General features: G+C 34.2%; 1 protein-coding gene across 7 annotated transcripts in view; it reads right to left on the bottom strand.

Annotated features, from left to right (window-relative positions):
- The window catches only part of LRRIQ1 (leucine rich repeats and IQ motif containing 1), a 102,472-nt gene that overhangs the window by 35,515 nt on the left and 48,669 nt on the right, over positions 1-18,288 (bottom strand). For 5 of the 7 annotated variants that reach the window (XM_085045998.1, XM_085045989.1, XM_085046007.1 and 2 more), the window contains 5 exons: positions 14,719-14,808; positions 13,879-14,003; positions 13,186-13,275; positions 12,756-12,841; positions 4,749-4,850 (listed from right to left, as the gene is read on the bottom strand). In XM_085045998.1, the coding sequence (XP_084902124.1) occupies positions 4,749-4,850; positions 12,756-12,841; positions 13,186-13,275; positions 13,879-14,003; positions 14,719-14,808 (493 nt within the window). The remainder of the gene's footprint in view (positions 1-4,748; positions 4,851-12,755; positions 12,842-13,185; positions 13,276-13,878; positions 14,004-14,718; positions 14,809-18,288) is intronic. The other 2 variants (XM_085046003.1, XM_085046008.1) reach the window with 1 other exon arrangement.

Genomic DNA, 18,288 nt, shown 5'->3' with positions numbered 1-18,288 from the left:
ATGAACTATTAGAAAGCTGGAAAACAGATGACTAAGTGGATTCCTTGATATTTATCTTCCAGTCATATGACATAATCACAAGCTCATTTTACTCCTTATTCTTGAAAAATAAATGTTATTTCTACTGACAGTTTCAACAAGAATAAAGAAATATTGCCACAATTAAAAGTCACCTGAGAAAGCATAATCTATTCATTAGCAAATTTGTATTGGTGAAATTGGTCTTAACATTATACCTGTTCCATTTTCTTTAGTCACCGTAAGCATAAAATGCAGGCAATACAATGCTGCCAATTGGAACTACACATTCCCAAACTACAGCAAACATATCTTGTTAACACAGCCCAGTGCACTTTTAATATAGTTAAACTTCCAGGCATAAATCATTGTGCACACTTTTAGATGAAGTCATATTGCACTGTTTTCACTTTGAAGTATATGTGTTACTGATGGATATGTATATGACTAAAAATAAATATACTATATATGCCAATAAATCACCTAACCTACAAAATTAAACAGCACAGTCTTTGAAATTCTATGAAATAAAGTGAATAATATCCAAACAATACTTGGATAGTTTGAATGGATTTTCAGCTGATCTACTGAATCCTTCCAACTTGCTCTACAGATTGGAATTCAGCTTCCCATTCCACTGAACAAAAATTATTTGAATAACCCACTAAAACTATTGAGGTAACTGGATGAAAGAGGACCCAAAAAGACACAAAGTGTTTGCAAAGCTCATAGCAAAACAATGTGCTAGCCTTAGGGATCATTCTTTAGTTTTCAGCTGCTGTACTGGGACTACTGGGACTAAGCATTCACACTGTTGGCTAGAAAAGTATCCTTCCTCTGTGTAAATGAAATTACAGATCCTGTAATTGCAGACCCACAGATGGCAGAGATGCTATGTTACATGTTCAGCCAGGACTAATTGGAACTTCCCAAGAGGAGTCAAGGATAGATTCTTCCTTCAATTCCTGATGTACTTTACCCAAAACAGTCAAGACTATTTTACATTAAATTAACAACTGAAATAGCCTCCAGACAAAAAGAGGACAAGCAGCCATAAAGCTTTCTAAAAAATATGCTTTGATGGAAAATACAGAATTATGACAATTATCTGTGTTCCTTTATAAAGTTTCAAAAATTTTGAGATCTTTGAAATGTCACCATCTACAAACCACAAAAATATCTCCAAGAATATTCATTGAACCAGAATATTCATTAAAGAAGGCATATTTTGTTTGTCAGCTACCTGACACTAAATGAAACTCAACGGCCATGACAGAAGCATAACCTTATCAGACCAAATAAAGGAATTTAATATACACAATCCCAGGAAATGTCCAGCAAATTATCAGGAGTACATCAAATCAGGCTTTCATCTGCCTTCAGGTTTTTGATCAGGGTATAGTTTGTTATGAGAAACAGTAAATACATATTAACACTTGCATATTCTGTGACTTACTTTACAACCTACTCAAGATAATGTCAAAATATATAATAAAGATTCAAATATATTATTTATTTAAATAATAGTTTTAATGAATCTGTATTATACAAAGACCATATGCACTAAATTAATTTTAAAGAAACTGGAACTGCATCTGACAGAAAGTGTTAGGATTACAAAATGCATGTTGATACTAGCAATTACACCAGAGAGTAATTGTTCATACATTACTTTCCTTTAAAAACATACAAACAAAAAGTCCTAAGTGCTATGCTTATTGAATTATTATACCTACTTATGGTATATGCTTATATATTTGTGTGAGTATAGACACATCTATTGTATGTAAATGTACTGACACACACACATACATATACAGTAATGCATTGAATTACATTCCCATGGTTTGTGCCTTCACATGCTTCCTGTATTTTTAAATGCTAAGCTCTTCTCTGTCAGAACAACATTTCCTCGTGCTGTTGGCATGATGTGTGTATTACAAAGGGATTTATTTCTGACTAACTTTGTGTGCTATTGTGATACAAATATGAAATAATGGCCCCTGGTGGGGATTTGTCTAACCTTAGTGAGTAAAGCATGGTAACTCATCCAAAATTTAAAAAAATTTATTAATAAAATTTGAATATTTAGGAATAAATAACTCAAGTTTGGAAAATGTATTTTCCTACAATGTGTATGTCAACTTAGAGACCTGTGCATTATTCTATGAGATTGAAGTTACGCATAAGTTTTCAAAATTTGTTTTCAACATATTGTGTATCAGTTTATCAAAACTTTTGTAGCAGGAAAATAAGAAGGAAAATTATGAGAGAGTAATCAAAAGCACCAGATGTTGAACTCATTCCTTTTCACTCTTTATTTTTACACCTCTTATGCTTTTATTCCTTTTTGTCTTATTTGTACTCTTACACACAAAAACATGATGAAGACATAAGACATTCATCCTACATTTCAACTAGATTTCTTCCTAAATATTCATTACCATGATATGTTCCAGTTTGAAAATCCAAAACTGTTCTAATTGTTTCACTTCCTAGGGCATCCCCTTTCAAAAGTAGTGATTCTGTTATTTAACAGATAACACATGTGTACTTACTGTTTTGTTGCTGATGCTATGACTTCTCCCCTCCATTTCTCAATTTAAAGAAATAAAGAAGGAATATATAGGATGTGCTTTTTTTTTTAATTTTAATTTAGTTGTTCATGAAGAAAGTGGTTTGGACTTCAAATTTTCTACCCAAGGACTCACTATAAGTCTGTGAAGGTAAAAGGACTTGAATAGAGGAAGTTTATTTCCACCATGCAAGGGACAGATCTATGTTCTCTCGACTTAAAATACAGTGACCATGAGATTTATGGATACAGAGTGAAAACATTCCACCTTCTTGTTACAGAAAGACCTCGAATAAGAGAACGGACCCAAAGAAATTGATTCCAGGCAAAAGAGGAAGAAAACACTCAAAAGGTGAGAGGGGAAATGGGAAACAAGGGAAGACACCACTGATAACTCAACTCTGTGAAGTTATTATGCAGGTGCAAAGTCTTATTAATTCTAAATTTGGAAATTTTTAGTTCTTTCTGGTGATATCTCACATACATATAAATAAATGCTCTGTGTTGCACTCTGCTTCAAATTTACAATCTAGAATTTTCTGGACATAACATTTGAAGTAGCAATGCTTCTGGCAGAAGGACAATTTTAAGTTCTGGTCAAGCAGAGAAGTATTGCTTATCTTCTTGAAGGCTCAGCAGCCTGCATATGAGCACCCACAACTGGTGAAAAAGTCTCTGTTTGTTAGCTGGACAGAGGAGTACAATGGTCCTTAAAATGAAAGATAATTAAGAGCGCCACCAGTATTCTTGCCTTTTGATATCTAATCTGCCTCAGTGCCTTCTATCCATGAATTAAAAAAGTAATTTCAGTAACATTTAGAATAAATACATTGGCTTTTCAAAACAAAGGGAAATGTTTCCAGGCAGGAATAGATAAACTGGTGGCAGGAAAGCTAGGCTAAACCTACACTGACTTTAGGGTACTGAACCTGTAATCAGGCTTATCCCTGACATGGTTTTGAACATTTCTACCATTGTTTCTAGTCTTGGACATTCACTTTTTCACAGGCAGCCTGCACCCTGTTTCCTCAGCATATGATGCATTCTGACATATATAAGCATATGCCACAGAAAAATGTATGAGATACTGGGAATGCTCAGTCAGGTGCAGTATATACAGACTCTCTACAGTCAAGGTAAAGTCACGTTTGGATCCAAGGCAAATAATAGTTCAAAAATATTTCCAATATTTCCTCTCAGAATTCACCAAGAATTGTTTCCCAACAAATTTGAGCATGGACTCATGAATGTGAGGCAAATCTAAGCTTCCATACAGCTAGGTTAATTGACTGAATTGCAGTTCAAATATACTCAGATTCATTTCACATCTCTCTCAGACATGTTCTAATTTTTATCCTCATACAGTAAATGTTAACACAGTATAATTTGTAATTTTACTTTGTGAAATTTGGAATAGATCAGATAGCATACGACTTTGTCTTTGAAAATTATAAAAAGATAAAGGCGAGAACTTTCTGAGTACACCACTGAATTGCAAAAGGAATAAAAACAATTTCTCTGGAGATGTTTATCTTCTTACAACAAGGGCATTTTAAATAGACTCGGCCTTATGCTAATTGTATGGAAACCAAGAGGAGTTTTAACATGAATTTCAACAGTAAAACAGCTCTATCAGTATTTAAATATTTGTGGGAAATGAATTTTATATTTACAAGCTGAATCTTCTTTCCCTGCCTTCTGTCAAATGGCAGATTTTTGGGAAATATTTATGAAAGTACCTTCCAAAAATATGCTATGGATTTTTAGGATTTTAGCTTCAAAAAAGGTGACAATTAAATTAAGAACTTGAAGTGATACTTCATTTCTAAAGTTTTATTCTAGTACTTTGTATTTTACATCTCTGTGACATGCTTTGACATTTTATATGATGAAGATTTAATAATAAAACAATAAACAAGTAAGTTAGGCTCCATCTCCGTATGAATTAAGCTCTAGGAGCACCTCCTGCTCTCCACAATAAATTGAAATAGAAATATTTCACTTCTGTAACTTGAGATATTCAGAAAGAGATAAGGTCCTTAAACTTCTGCCTTCTTCTATTTGTGCATATAGTTTTATATTTCAAGCAGGCCTGTTTAAAAGACACTGCAAGATATATATGCTTATATGCACAGAATGAAATACTTGTTCATACCTTCAAAGTATCCAGCATTTATAGGCTGTGTCCTCCTTGGTGGTTTCACAGAGAGATGTTTATTTTCATTGTTTTTGAACAACGCCAGGCGCACAGCTGGGTCTAGATGACAAGGACAAGTTAAAATCAAAGGTCAGACCTGGCTCATTCATTCCTTCAAGCAGTTTTTCACCTTTTAGCCACTTAATAAATGAAAATACCTTTAAAAGTGGGTTTTATATTCACAAAGGATTACACTTTCTAAAATAAAGCCATATAAATACACATGAAACTGAGAATCAAAGTCATTGTTTTGCAGGACTTTAACACTGTTGATCTTTTCCCTCACTCATTTCCAAATTTAAAATAAACTCTGAAGCATATATTTGCAGAAAATATTTTTTAAGAATCTGGTTTTAAACCTTGATGTTAAAGCAGAAATACTAACAGGATACATGTCAAGCAATGTTTCTAAAACCTTTGGTCTACCATTATTCAGCAGTCTAAATCAAGACATTTACACCTAAAAAATGTTAACAGGAGGCAGCTTATTTTTTGAGGTTACACTTTTAGATAAGAAGCTAGTCTTCCTTCATGTCCTATCCTAATTGAAATAAAAGAATACTCCAGAAGTCTACAGACTCATCTATATGCTGAAGTATGAAATCTTGATTAGTTTCTTATCTGTTACTTTTAGAAGTTTGCAAAGAAGCAAAGATGAGCAAGAATTGTATACATATAGGTAAGACGCATTCCTAGACTGGTAAAAAAAAAACTAACAAAAGCTAAATTGATGCAAAAACCACACATGTCAGGACAGGTGATTTTTACATGTTATTTCTGATATGTAGGAAGAATTTTTTGCTTGGCATAGAAGGAAAGTAAGAGTTTAAGGGAAACAGTGTGTTAGAAGGAATGTGAAAATTCTGGGCACAATAATTCTGGGCGCTGCAGAATAAACCAGCGATATATTTTAAAAAAAGAAATAGGGACTGAAATGAATGTAGAAACAAAAGCAGATACACAATAATGAGCTTAAATATATAGAGTTTTGTAGGTAAGCCACTGAGAAAGGTAACATGAGTAACAGAATGCCAAAGAGAAGATAAAAGTTACATATTTAACACGGTTAAAAGAAGACAGTAGCCCAAGCAGTTATATCCACTTTCAGGAATATCCGAGAAGAGATAAGGCAGAAGAAGTTTGTCTACAAAGGTGTCCAAAAACTGTCTACAAAGGGTAGAAATTAGTAACAAGGAGAAAAAACCAATGGAGCTTATCAAGAAAGTGGAAATGGCAAGGGAAGGATCTAAATTTTCAGAAAGAATGCACGTGCAGCAAAAATGAATATGTGAGACACTGCCAGAACAGAGAGAGCAGGAAAACTGGTTATGGAAAGACTCAAAGAGCATTCAGACAGAATACATTGAAATTGCTAGTTACGTATGGTGCTTTATTTTGAGTTTGTTACCATATCCTTCTTAGTGTTTATTGAGAGAGTTTATAAGACCACGTCAATACTGCAGCAAAGTAAATAGCTTTTTTGTTTGTTGCTTTTCCTATTCATAGAAATAAAATACCAGAATTTTTGGTGAAGTCACACAAAGTTATTTGTCCCAAGTTAGATTTCTCAAACGTTCATTTGTGCACAAATGTATCAGCAGTAAAGTCTTCCCTGAACTAGGAAGAATGGTAAACAATTTAAATTGTTCCTCTAAGAGATTTCTATCAGAAAATGTATCTTTGAAACTGCAAAATAACTTAAAAGAATCTACATGGATTTAACACAGTGCCAGACTACTTGAATTTGTACCTACCTGGATCACCTCAACCATTGCCTACAGCTCTTTTGTTATTAAAAATGAGTCCTTGTCTTTATGTAGTCCCAAATGTAGGCAATATTACATAGATTACTTCATAATACTAGTGCTTTTCAGTCTCTGAGTGAGCTAGGGAAATGAACTGCATGTATGCTTTGATGACAAGCAATCATGTTTTAGATTTCACACAGTGAACTGTGAAAGAATCCAATAGTTCAAAATCATACAAATATCTTCCTGGATTCTGGCATACTCATTTAAATGTGGCTTATTAGATGATGATCTGTGCTCACAATCTAGAAACCAGGGAGGTAATTTAATGCACATTCCTTGGCTGCCTCCAAATACAGAAGTTAAGTTGGACAAACACAAGATATGTTATGGAAACAATATGGAAGGAACAGTTATTGCCTGACCTGGAACCACATTTCCAAAGTTCTCATTAATACGTGAAACTGAGAAATTAAAATGTTAGCTTTTAATTTTTGTTGTGCAACATCAATAATTAGGAAAACATAAACATAAAGCAACAACTTTAAAGAGATAAGACAAAGTAGCACACAGTGACAGATGCCTATCTATAAAGTAAATTCATTTGGAAGAAAGACCAGATTTTGTTCCATAATGGCACAGCATTAGAACTCCAACTCATCCATGGCTGGAGTTCCCAGATGATACTGCTACATGGAACTCACAATCACAAAAGAAGTAGCTTTTTTACGAAGAAAATATAGATCAGTGGTCATTTATGTAATGTGCAACAATGAAAAATAATATGCTCCAAATTTTATTCTGACTGTTAACTCATATAATCTGTTTTGAGGCTGTGGTTTTGAGGAAGGTAGATTGAGGGTTTTTTTTGTTTTTATTTCATTTTAAAATTAGTATTGCATCGCAGTCTAAAATTCTAAATTTGAACTGAAAATATTTGCTGACCTCTACAAAATGTCTTTATGATTGTGTTCTGGTTCTAGTGATCAAGGTCCATTTCAGCTGCTTTTTACCGTTTTTTTCCCCCTACCTATGTGGTATGAAGTATTACCATAGAATCACAGAATCATTAAGGTTGGAAAACACCTCCAAGATCATCAAGTCCAATCTTCGACCAAGCACCACCGTGTCAACTAAAGTGTAGCAGTAAGTGCCACATCCAGTCATTTCTTGAATGTTTGCAGGGATGGTGACTCCACCATCTCCTTGGGCTGCCTGTTCCAATGCTTAATTACACTTTCAGTGAAAAAATTCAGCCTGAATGTCCCCTGGCATTACTTGAGGCCATTTCCTCCTGTCCTGTTGCTGGTTGCCTGGGAGAAGACACCAACCCTCACCCGGCTACGGCCTCCTTTCAGGGAGTTGTGCAGAGTGATAAGATCTCCCCTAAGGCTCCTCTCCTCCAGATTAAACCACCCCAGCTCCCTCAGCCACTCCTCATAGGACTTGTGCTCCAGACCCATCACAAGCCTTGTTGCCTTTCTCTGGACATGCTCCAGCACCTCAATGTCTTTTTTTGTAGTGAGAGGCCCAGAACTGGACACAGGATTTGAGGTGTGGCCTCACCAGTGCTGAATACAGGGCAATGATCCCTGCACTGGCCCTGCTGGCCACACTGTTGCTGATCCAGGCCAGGACGTCATTGGCCTTCTTGGCCACCTGGGCACAGCTGGATCATGTTCAGCTGCTGTCAACCAGCATCCAAAGTAATTTTCCCTTTTTCCTCACTGTTTCCTAAACCTGAAACCTGCAGCACTGCCTGGTGGTGTTGTGATCCAAGGCCAGGACCTGGCACTTCACCTCATTGAATCTCATGTAATTGGCTTTGGCCCATCAATCCAGCCTGCTTATATCCCTCTGCAACAGAATTCCTGCCCTCCAGCAGATCAATTTAGTGTCATCTGCAAATTTAATGAGGCTGCCTTCAACCCCCTCGTCCAGATCATCGATTAATATATTGAACAGTGCAGCCCCAATACTGAGCTCTGGGGAACCCCACAAGGGACCAGTTGCCAACTGGATGGAGCACCATTCAATGCCCACAGGGGCCTGGCCATCCAGCCAGTTTTTAATTCAGCAAGAGTGCATCTGTCTAAGCCAGCTTCTCCAGGAGAATTCTGTGGGAGGAAGTATCAAAGGTTTTACTGAATTCCAGGCAGACAACATCCACAGCCTTTCCCTCATCCAACAGGTGAGTCACCTGGTCATAAAATGAGCTCAGGCTGGTCAAAGCAGGACCTGCTTTTTCTATACCCATGCTAGCTGAGCCTGATCCACTGACAAGAGAACTTATTTTGAAGAGGAAAAGGTTAAATAAGAAATAATACACCAGTATAGGAGAGACAAGCTTTCAACCATCTTAAGAGAAAAAGAAGTTAACTATGAAAGGCTAATATAAAATCCATAGAACCAAGGAAATTCCAAATTAAGCAAGAAATTTGGTACTATTGTGCCAAGACATCTTTAGGAAGCTAGGAATGTTATGAGTCACAGTCACTTAATATTTAAGCACAGTGAGGCACAATAATGTCTGCTGTATTTAGATTTTGAATTAAAATTTGTATAGAATGTTATGCATCCAGGTAAACAGGAATATTTCTGACATTATGCCAGTTTTACTTGGCTGCAAATTTTCTGGTTTCTTGCCCAAGCTTTTTGTATTATCTTACTGTATAGTAAAAATAGTTGAAGCAGACACAGCATACATTTGGTATCATTAAAATACAGGCCACAGTTTTCTTTAACTACACAAACAAGCCTACATAACAATAGTGGGTTAGGGCATACAGGCCTTAAGGGCATTAGCTGGTGGGACTGGTCTGCCTCAATATAAACCTTGCCTGAATCACTCCCTTTTATAAGGCTATGCTACTTTAAGCTCTCCCTTGTAATACAAACCACAGGATTCAGTGCACTTGCTAGTATTTTCCATAGTTTTTTCTTTACTGAGAAGGTATGTGGCCAGACATATGAGGTAAGATACTCCTCAGTTACTTCTACAGATCTAACATTTAACTCTGTACTTCAGCAAGTCAGTCTAGGTTTTGTGTCTAGGCAATGGAGAACTATAAATGCTTTTACAGTGAGACTCAAGTAACCTGTTTTTGAATTATGTTTTAAGAGGAAATTTCTTTCCATAAAACAACGCAGATGACTAACTCAGATGTGGACTTCTATAATTTTCAAATGAATACCATCACTCTTGCACTAGTAGAAGATATGTTTTGGACAGAAAATAAAAAGGAATAAATTTCCACACCTGAATATGTTAAGAATCAAATCTGTTCAGGGTTGTCCGGTCCAGCTTCCAATCTAGCAGACTGACAATATTAAAGAGCAACTGTAAAACTCTCTGAACGTAAGCTGAATTAACGCTTTTTATTGGTGAATCTCAGGTCTAAGGCACAGGAGTTTGATAGCATATGGAAGCAGAAAACATACTCTGACAGCTAATTTGTTCCTAGAAGATCCATTAGTACATTATCATTACCTTAAAGTAATGAGATTCTTACACAGAATGATCAATAGCATATAAAAAACGTTTGGGATTATACTGTAATCTCAACATAAAAGCTATCAGTTTAATTTGTTTAGCTAACAATTTGTTTGTATATAGAACCATTATAGTTGTTGCTTTGTGTTTTCTCAGAACTTAAAGTTTTGGTTCTAAGTCAGGTGTCTAAGTAGATATAACACCAAAATTGCTTTTTTTTGTCATATAATTCCCACTTCTAAATGGATGCTCATTACTTACTTTCAGTGGGTATGAATTTTTATCACAAACAAAACTAATTTCCTGTAGTTCACATACATTTAAGTATTTTTAATTGGAAAGCTAAAAAGGAAACAGTTGTAATTATAACACTGAAGACCTGGAAATTCAAAAGAACAGAAACAGTATTGTTAAACTAAATCCTACAACCTTCCATATGCAGCATCAGTAAGTACAAGATAAATGAACCTCTTTCCACTGCTGGTGAAGGCAATAGGATGGTAACTTCTATGGAAACATTAAAAGATAAAAATCTACTTATTCAGATGAATTTAATTCTGCTTTTAAATATTGGAAAGGATAAAGTCTCTTTTGGGATTCCTGCCTCAGTAGGGTTAAATTCAAAGCAATTGCCTAAGACTGTGAACCCTCTCTCCCTAGTTACACTGAAATTTCTAAAAGTAACCTAGCATGAGCTGTACCACACAGAGATCCAAGAAAGATACTGGCAGCCTAATGGGTCTGGTTACAGTTTCCTGATCTGGAGCTGACTAGCCTCAGGATAAGGTGTATCTACTCTAATTTAAATGCTGAAAAGTCCCTCTGTTCTACCAGACCCTCAAAAAGACCCTCATTTACTCTCACCACTTTCAGATGACATTGCTGATGGAAAACATAATTATCTATGTGGAGATTCTTCTCACATGGAGAATGTTTGATCTTGATAATTTTTTTTAGTAAAGGACCTGAGCTTTATGATCAGTTTAATGTAAAAGTACCTGTTTTGATTGATAATATCCATTTCATCCTTACTGACCAAGGAACGACTGACTGTCAGTGTGCTGTATGAGAAAGAATAGTTGGCTTGATAACTACTTTACTGAAAAGGGATGAAGTGAAATATTTTCAGTCACATTTTTTGGTTCTGTAAACTATGCTTTCTGCTCATATGAAAAAAATCATGTGATTTTAATGACTGACAGAGAACTCCACACAGGCAAGTTATAGACACAGGTTATTTTTGTGCTTGATGTAATAGTCAGAAAGACAAAAAAACCCCTATATGAGGTAGTGTCAAGATGAAAAAATTTGAAACTATAAAAACATTGGGCAAAAGTTTTTTCAATTTTTTTAGATCTAGCAATATACTTTGAGAATATTCCAAGTGTTACATTAAAAAGCTCAACACCCATACATCATATTGAATGATCTGAACAAAGTGAACATAAACATACCCAAGAAATCCATTAGAACTACCACAAAAATAGGACAGCAAATTTGATATGCTCAATCAGACATTTATGACTGGATTAATTACTAACATAAGACAGACAGCATTTGGAGAAAAGAAGATATAACCTAATAAGTTTTATTCATTGAAAAATTATACAGAGGCCACAAACTGGAATATACATAAAAAACCTCAGCTGCACACCAGATACTTGTTACTTTTTGTTTTTCTTTCTTTCTTTTTTTTTTATTAACAAGGTAACATGGTAGGGCACCATGGAAAGCTATGACTTCAATATACTAACTTCAACCTCTTATCCATATACTCTCTTTTCTACAAAGTATGGTTTGCTGATTACTGTCTTTTTGTCTCCTCCCCTTTTTATAATTTTTTTTAAACTACAGATAATTTTTGTCATATTTAGTCTTAGTCATAGGCATGGTATTTAAAGTAGAAAAAATTATACAGAGAAACACTTTGCTTAAATATATCTGTAGGCTGATTTTTTTCCCTTCAAAATCCAAAACATCTCTCAGTATTTTCAACACTTAACACTGAAGAGTTTTGCAAAGTTATGCAGAAGAGTGTAGCCTGTAATACAAAATATATGTAAATAAGGGTGCATTTTCTGAAGACCATTTAGTGTAAAGTCCTATTGTCAACTAGGCTCTTAAATGTTTAAATGTTTCTTATACTATCAGTATTTGACTAATACGTTTATTAATATATTCCAGCAACATTTCTATTAGCATATCATATTAACAATTACTGATTCTAAGAAAGGTTCGTTTACATTAGAAGTATGTGAGAAGAACCAGAAGAGAATTGGATGAGAAGATGGATAAGCTTTATCTATTTCCACAGCAAGTATATAATTAAAAAAATATTGATTTAATTTCATATATATCACACTGTTGTTTGCATAAATAGTTCTTGCATAAGTCAATAATTTTAACCTAAGATTTTCCCAAGAAGAAAATATAAATACCACAAAATGCAGAAATATAAATTCCACATCTAGAAAAGGAGATACTTGAACAGGAAGAAATAAAATTTCTGTTTACTATAGCTGTCAAATATTCAACTTCAAAAACCAGTAGAATGGTTTTTAAAATCTAAATATATTGATTTAAACTGAGTTGTTTTTACTGAATCACAGTCCACGTTTATTCAAATCAATGTTTAATGGAGTAGAAGCAAAGTTTTAAAAGAGACACTATTTTAAGAATGGAACAATTACATCAATATATCCATTATTTTAACTGTTAACTTACCTAAACCTGTATTACTGTATTTTTTAGGTTTCATTTTATGGGCCCTCTTCAGCATCAGCTGTGCAGTAGAAACATCCTTAAAGCCCCTAAGGGAAGAAAAGAACTTAATAAATATTTTACATGTATTATGTTACACCAGCTGCATATTATTTTATAACACACTTTTCGGAAAGAATACTGACGTGCAGTACTGATCCATGGTATAAAACTTTCTGAATTACAGAGACAGCTGCAATTCTTATCTTAACATTACATTATTGCAACTTATTAAGATAGTTTCCCAGACATTACAAAAATAATGACAATAATTTTTACTTTGGTAGAAAACAGGCATTCTTCAAAGGTGGAACTTAAAAAAGCAAGCAACAACAGCCAACTGTACTATACCTATTCCTGGAAGTCACCGTGTAAGCAAAAGAGCTTAACATACCATTCTTCTGATATTTTCTCCTCTTTTTCAGACATAAATTGCTTTTTTTCCTTCCAGCTAGAAAGCTGCGACATTGTTTCCTTCCCTGACCTGGAAACAAAGTATAAGAGCAGTACTGAAAGGTAAGTAAATGAGAACTGGGTCTGGGGTGACTATTTTGCAGCCTTTGTTATTCTGCAACTTGTTTGTGCCTTTTAAAGGCACTTTTGAAGCTTGGAAATGATACAAAAAAAAATCTGTTTTAATACTCCATGAAGGTTTTATCTTGGAGAGTAATAAAAGTCTGCCATCAATTTGAAATGTTTACATTTCAATTACTTGAAGCATATTTCAGTCTTTTCACAGAATGCAGCTGTGTAAGAAATCTCTTTTAATCTTTATCTAGGCTTAAAAATCTCTATTTCAATATCTATTTCATAACATATATGAAAAAATTGAAGTTTTATGATTCATAGTCAAACCTAAAGAAATAAAACTACACCTATATATTCTTATATTGTTAATTACGGCAGTCAATTAAAAATAACAACCAAATTTAATATATTTGGTTTTAGCAACTAAATACATTTTAACTCCAGTAACATCACATTAACCAAAAGTAGCAAAAGCATCAGAAAATAGCCTCTTCTTCTTATAATTTTTGTCAAATCCAAATGAATTAAATATATTTTTAAAAAATAGAATTTAACTTACCTGCTATGAAAACGGATATTTTCTGCTGAGTATGAATGTGGTCTGTTAGCACGCTGCCAAACTTCTTGTGGTGAGAATGGCAAACTATTTGAATTTTCACTGGAATCTGAAGGCCTAGAAAACTCCTAAGAGAAAGAAAAGGAATGCAGCTGACGGTCCCTCTAAGTCTGAGTTTAAAACGTGCAGGAAAACCTGCACCAGGGTTTGCAGAGTTCATCACTGTAACTGAAAGGATTCTTAATGGTGATATGCCCATTACAGACCTTATTTTAAGCTAACTAAATAGGACAAAAAGGTGACTTTAGTTACATTTAACATCCCCAAAGATAATAAATTATACATTTATAAGACTCCTTTCTCTTAATTGTAGGAAACAAAACATTAGTAATATTATGCTTGTAATAAGAATAGAAAACCCTACAAAAACAAAAAGGCAAACTTCAAAGTTTATCAAATATCTAGCAGACATTACAGTTCGATGACCTTTAGCTGCTCTGAAAACATTCAGCTGTTGTCATATAATGCAGATCTTAGTATTTTTTAAGTAGTTTGTCAACTAGCAATTTTTAATCCACTGCCAAATGTGCAGACGAAGCACATCATCTTTTTTTCTGCTACTGTGAAGTAAAGTGTTGAAATAAATCCAAAATAAAGAAAAAATTAAGCGAATGAAAGAAAATCAAAAAGAAAAATTGCATCTGGAGATGAGGAGGAAGTCTGAGACTTCTAAAAGTAATTGTGTTTTTAAGTCACTAAATTGTCATATTAATCATCCCAGAATAGCATATCCTTAAGGAATGAATAAAGACTGAAGACTAAGTTGTTTCTGTGACATGTTACCTTTGGCCAGTGCAGCTGGTTTGAGAGCAGGAGTGTTTTTGAAGGGAAACGGGTGGAATCTAGAGTTAGCCATTCCTCCTCTAATGCAGCCTGCATGAATGAGCAAAGTCAAATAGTGCACTGATAAAATCAGTTTTGATAACTTTTGCGAAGTCTCTTTTAAATTGTCTTACATACTTTGTACATGTTTTCAAGTCATATATCAGAACTGCCACCTGCAGAGCAATCACACTCAAAGCACCTTTGGAGATGCTATGCTGTACTGTTTTATTTTAAACAAATCAGATCCACAGTATTTGTGGGTTGTGGGAGTCCTTTTTGGGTTTTGGTTTTGTTCTGTAAATAAGATGCATCCCCTCCTTCTCAAATTCCTGTAATTTTACTCCAACATAGTTAGTAAACCCAAGTTATTATAAAAGACTGCCAAGCTTTGAAAAAATACAGACCTACAATACTTAAAGGCATAAGGAACATGAAGAGCTTTGTGTGCTGTTTTTTACTAATTGAATATTTTATGTCCAGATGTAGGTGCCTAATTCTGTCAAGCATGCTTTTGTTGAAATGAACTGGTGAATAATTTTCATCGAAATTTGGGGTTTAAAAAGTGAATGATATATGTACTTATTGCTTCAATTGAGCACTTTTTTTTTCATGTAATGGAATAAATGGGAAACTAAAATAATGGTTGGAATGAAGAAGCATGACAGAATTAGTTGCTGACTGGTGTCTCTAGCACTTTAAGGCAGAATTCAGTTTTCTTTCACAAAAACAAAATCTAGGCTTTGTTTCAAACCTAACCTGTATATGACTTGCTTTTCTTATAGGTCCTTGAGGTTTTTTACTACATATTCTTTCAATATATTCTGGTAAGTGAGAGAAGCAAATCACTCCCACAAAGTAAGTAAATACCGCTGAAGAATTTGGCTTGACTTACAGGGCTCAGTCATGCAGGTTCTTCTTATTTCAACAGCAAAGAGCCTGGGGTTCATTCTTTTGAAAATGTCTGATTTATAAAACTGGACTACCTTTCTACTGTTGATAAAATATTTCAGATTGTTCTGATTTCTGACCTTGAGGAATTCTCCTAGGTTTGGATACCTTACTGTGTAGTTTGTGTAAACAGGACTTTATACAGCCTTAGATTGGTAAACAAGAAGATCTTCCAAGCCCTTTGAAATTCTGAGAGACAAAACAATCATATTCCAGGTTTTTTGAAAGGTTACTTTTGTAACTCCAGGTTACTTCAGGTACTGGTCACACAATGTGGTGTCTCTAAGATCACTATTTCTGCTTCCATTCTGACCAAGCCTTGAAATACAATGATTCTCTATTTTATTTTCATGTCTTAAAAGGGATGAATTCCTACATCTGATTTATTCCCTGCTTCTGGAATTCTCTATTATTTGATTACAGTATGTTTTGGGTTTCATTCCTTCATTCGATAAAACTCTATGCTTTTGTTATTAACAGGTAATGTCTCTTTACCACTCCTCCTCTCCTCAACATTTCAATTCATGATAAATATATAACATTATCCACTTCATCACACCTCCTCTCTCAAGTAGTTGTATATATTAAGAAAACTATGTAAGTAAACTGCAAAGGTGAGCAACAAATAAAATATATCACATTCTTTAACTTTCACAGTAATCGACAACCCACTAATTTATCTCTCCTCAGTGATGTGATTACTAATGATGATAACCACTGAGGGGTTAATTCACACAATCTTCGTTAAAAAAAAAAAATCTATTCCAGAAAGCAGACTGCAGTAAATCAAATCCCTAAGGTGATCAATTAAATATGTGAAATTGGTACCATTTGAACATAGAAGACTGACAAGTTAGTCAGTTTCTCAGTTAGTCAGTTTGTCTCTCAGCAGAGACAAAGCCACAAAACCTCTAGTTTTACAACTGCATGGGGGCTATGGGCAGAATGGTCAAAAAGAAAAGCTATGAAAAGGTGTAACACCTGATTAAAAACTTTCAGTGAAAAGAAAGACTATTCCTCCTTGTGCTCTTTAAATTCACTTCTTAATCGCACTATGAAAATCATATTTTTAGCTTTTTAGATGAGAATTTTTCACTTATTTTCCAAGTCTAGGCATACAATCCAGTCAACAGTGCTGGTAGATACAGGTATATGAAAATAGCAAATTTTGGACATAATTTTTTCCCCCTCTATTTGCAAAAGAATCAATACAGGTAGGAGAGAGGTAGCTTTCCAATTCTTGTACAATTTAAATGTCAATCAACTTAAATGGTGTATACAATGATGTGTCCATTATTTACCTGAGTACTTAAATGTCTTACAGTAGCAGTGAATATTAGCCAAGCTCTAATGTCAGATTTCAGGCCAAGCCTGCATGCTAGCTATTTGAATTTATACCTCTCTGATGAAATAGTATGTAACAGAAAAAAACCAAACCAAGCCAAACCAAACCAAACACAAAAACCAAAAAACAATCCCTCCCCCCCCACTTAACAAACAAACAAAGAGCCAAACCGAAACAAAAATCCCCATGAAAAATAACACTCCAAAGGTGTAGCCAATTTTTTGGGACAAGAATCACTTAGCAGTACACTGATTGAATCCTTTTGCTTTATAGTTGTACCATAATCCAATTAAAGTTCTTTACTCTTAATATCTATGTTGAAACTTTTCTCACTAATATTTTCCTAGCCCAGTGTTTGCCATTAATTAACTTAATATTACTAGTGTTTTTATTTCTTCTGTAGGCTATAAAATGTATTTCAGTGTCCTATGAGTTGAAAAAAAATATCAATAAAAATACAAAAGTATGAATCTAAGGTATAAATACACAAGACAATTAAAAAAGTGATTTATCATTAAGCACATCTGGTACTCCTCTGAATTTACAGCATACAATAAAAATATACCACAATGATGTTTGCTTTGTCCACAAAAATAAACACCTAATTGATTTTCAAATATGCCTTTCCACTATGTTTTTCCTGGACATTTTCACAGCACTAAGCTCAAGAAACTTCTGTCCATACCCTCCCTATAAGCAGTCCTAATGAAAAGTTTATGACAGATTTACCAACACCTAAGAGTAAAATCTAGATCTGTTTGTGCTGATATTGTTCAGTAAAAGAAAAAACCAACAATCTGAGATGAATTACAAAGCAAATAAAATGACAGTTTTTGATTCAATGGTCTACATAAACAGCTACAGGCATACTATATTTCTATTAATTTCTAAAGCAAAATAAAGGAATTTCCTAAATACTAGTGTATACAGTGTGGTTTTATACATATGTGTAAATCACATTCAGTTGATTTAACACATATTAGTTCATCTGAAGATATCTTTTATGCTTTTTTAATCCTCCATGCTTTATTTCTAGTGTTTGTTTCAAAAAGATCATATTAATTACTCTAAGTTTCAAGCTTCACCAGCACACAAAACATACATAGACCTTTCTATTTTTTGTTACATCTATTTTTTTTGTTAACCTGTTTGAAATTGATTTTTTAATTTTTAACCAAATACAATTATCCATGATATCACTCTCCAAGAAGGAGGTATGAATCTGTTTCAGGTTG

Source organism: Lichenostomus cassidix, chromosome 1Aa (assembly GCF_008360975.1).
Source record: "Lichenostomus cassidix isolate B80296 chromosome 1Aa, HeHo_3.0, whole genome shotgun sequence".
In the NCBI taxonomy this organism is placed as follows: domain Eukaryota; kingdom Metazoa; phylum Chordata; class Aves; order Passeriformes; family Meliphagidae; genus Lichenostomus; species Lichenostomus cassidix.
This window is presented reverse-complemented; position numbering and strand designations above follow the sequence as displayed.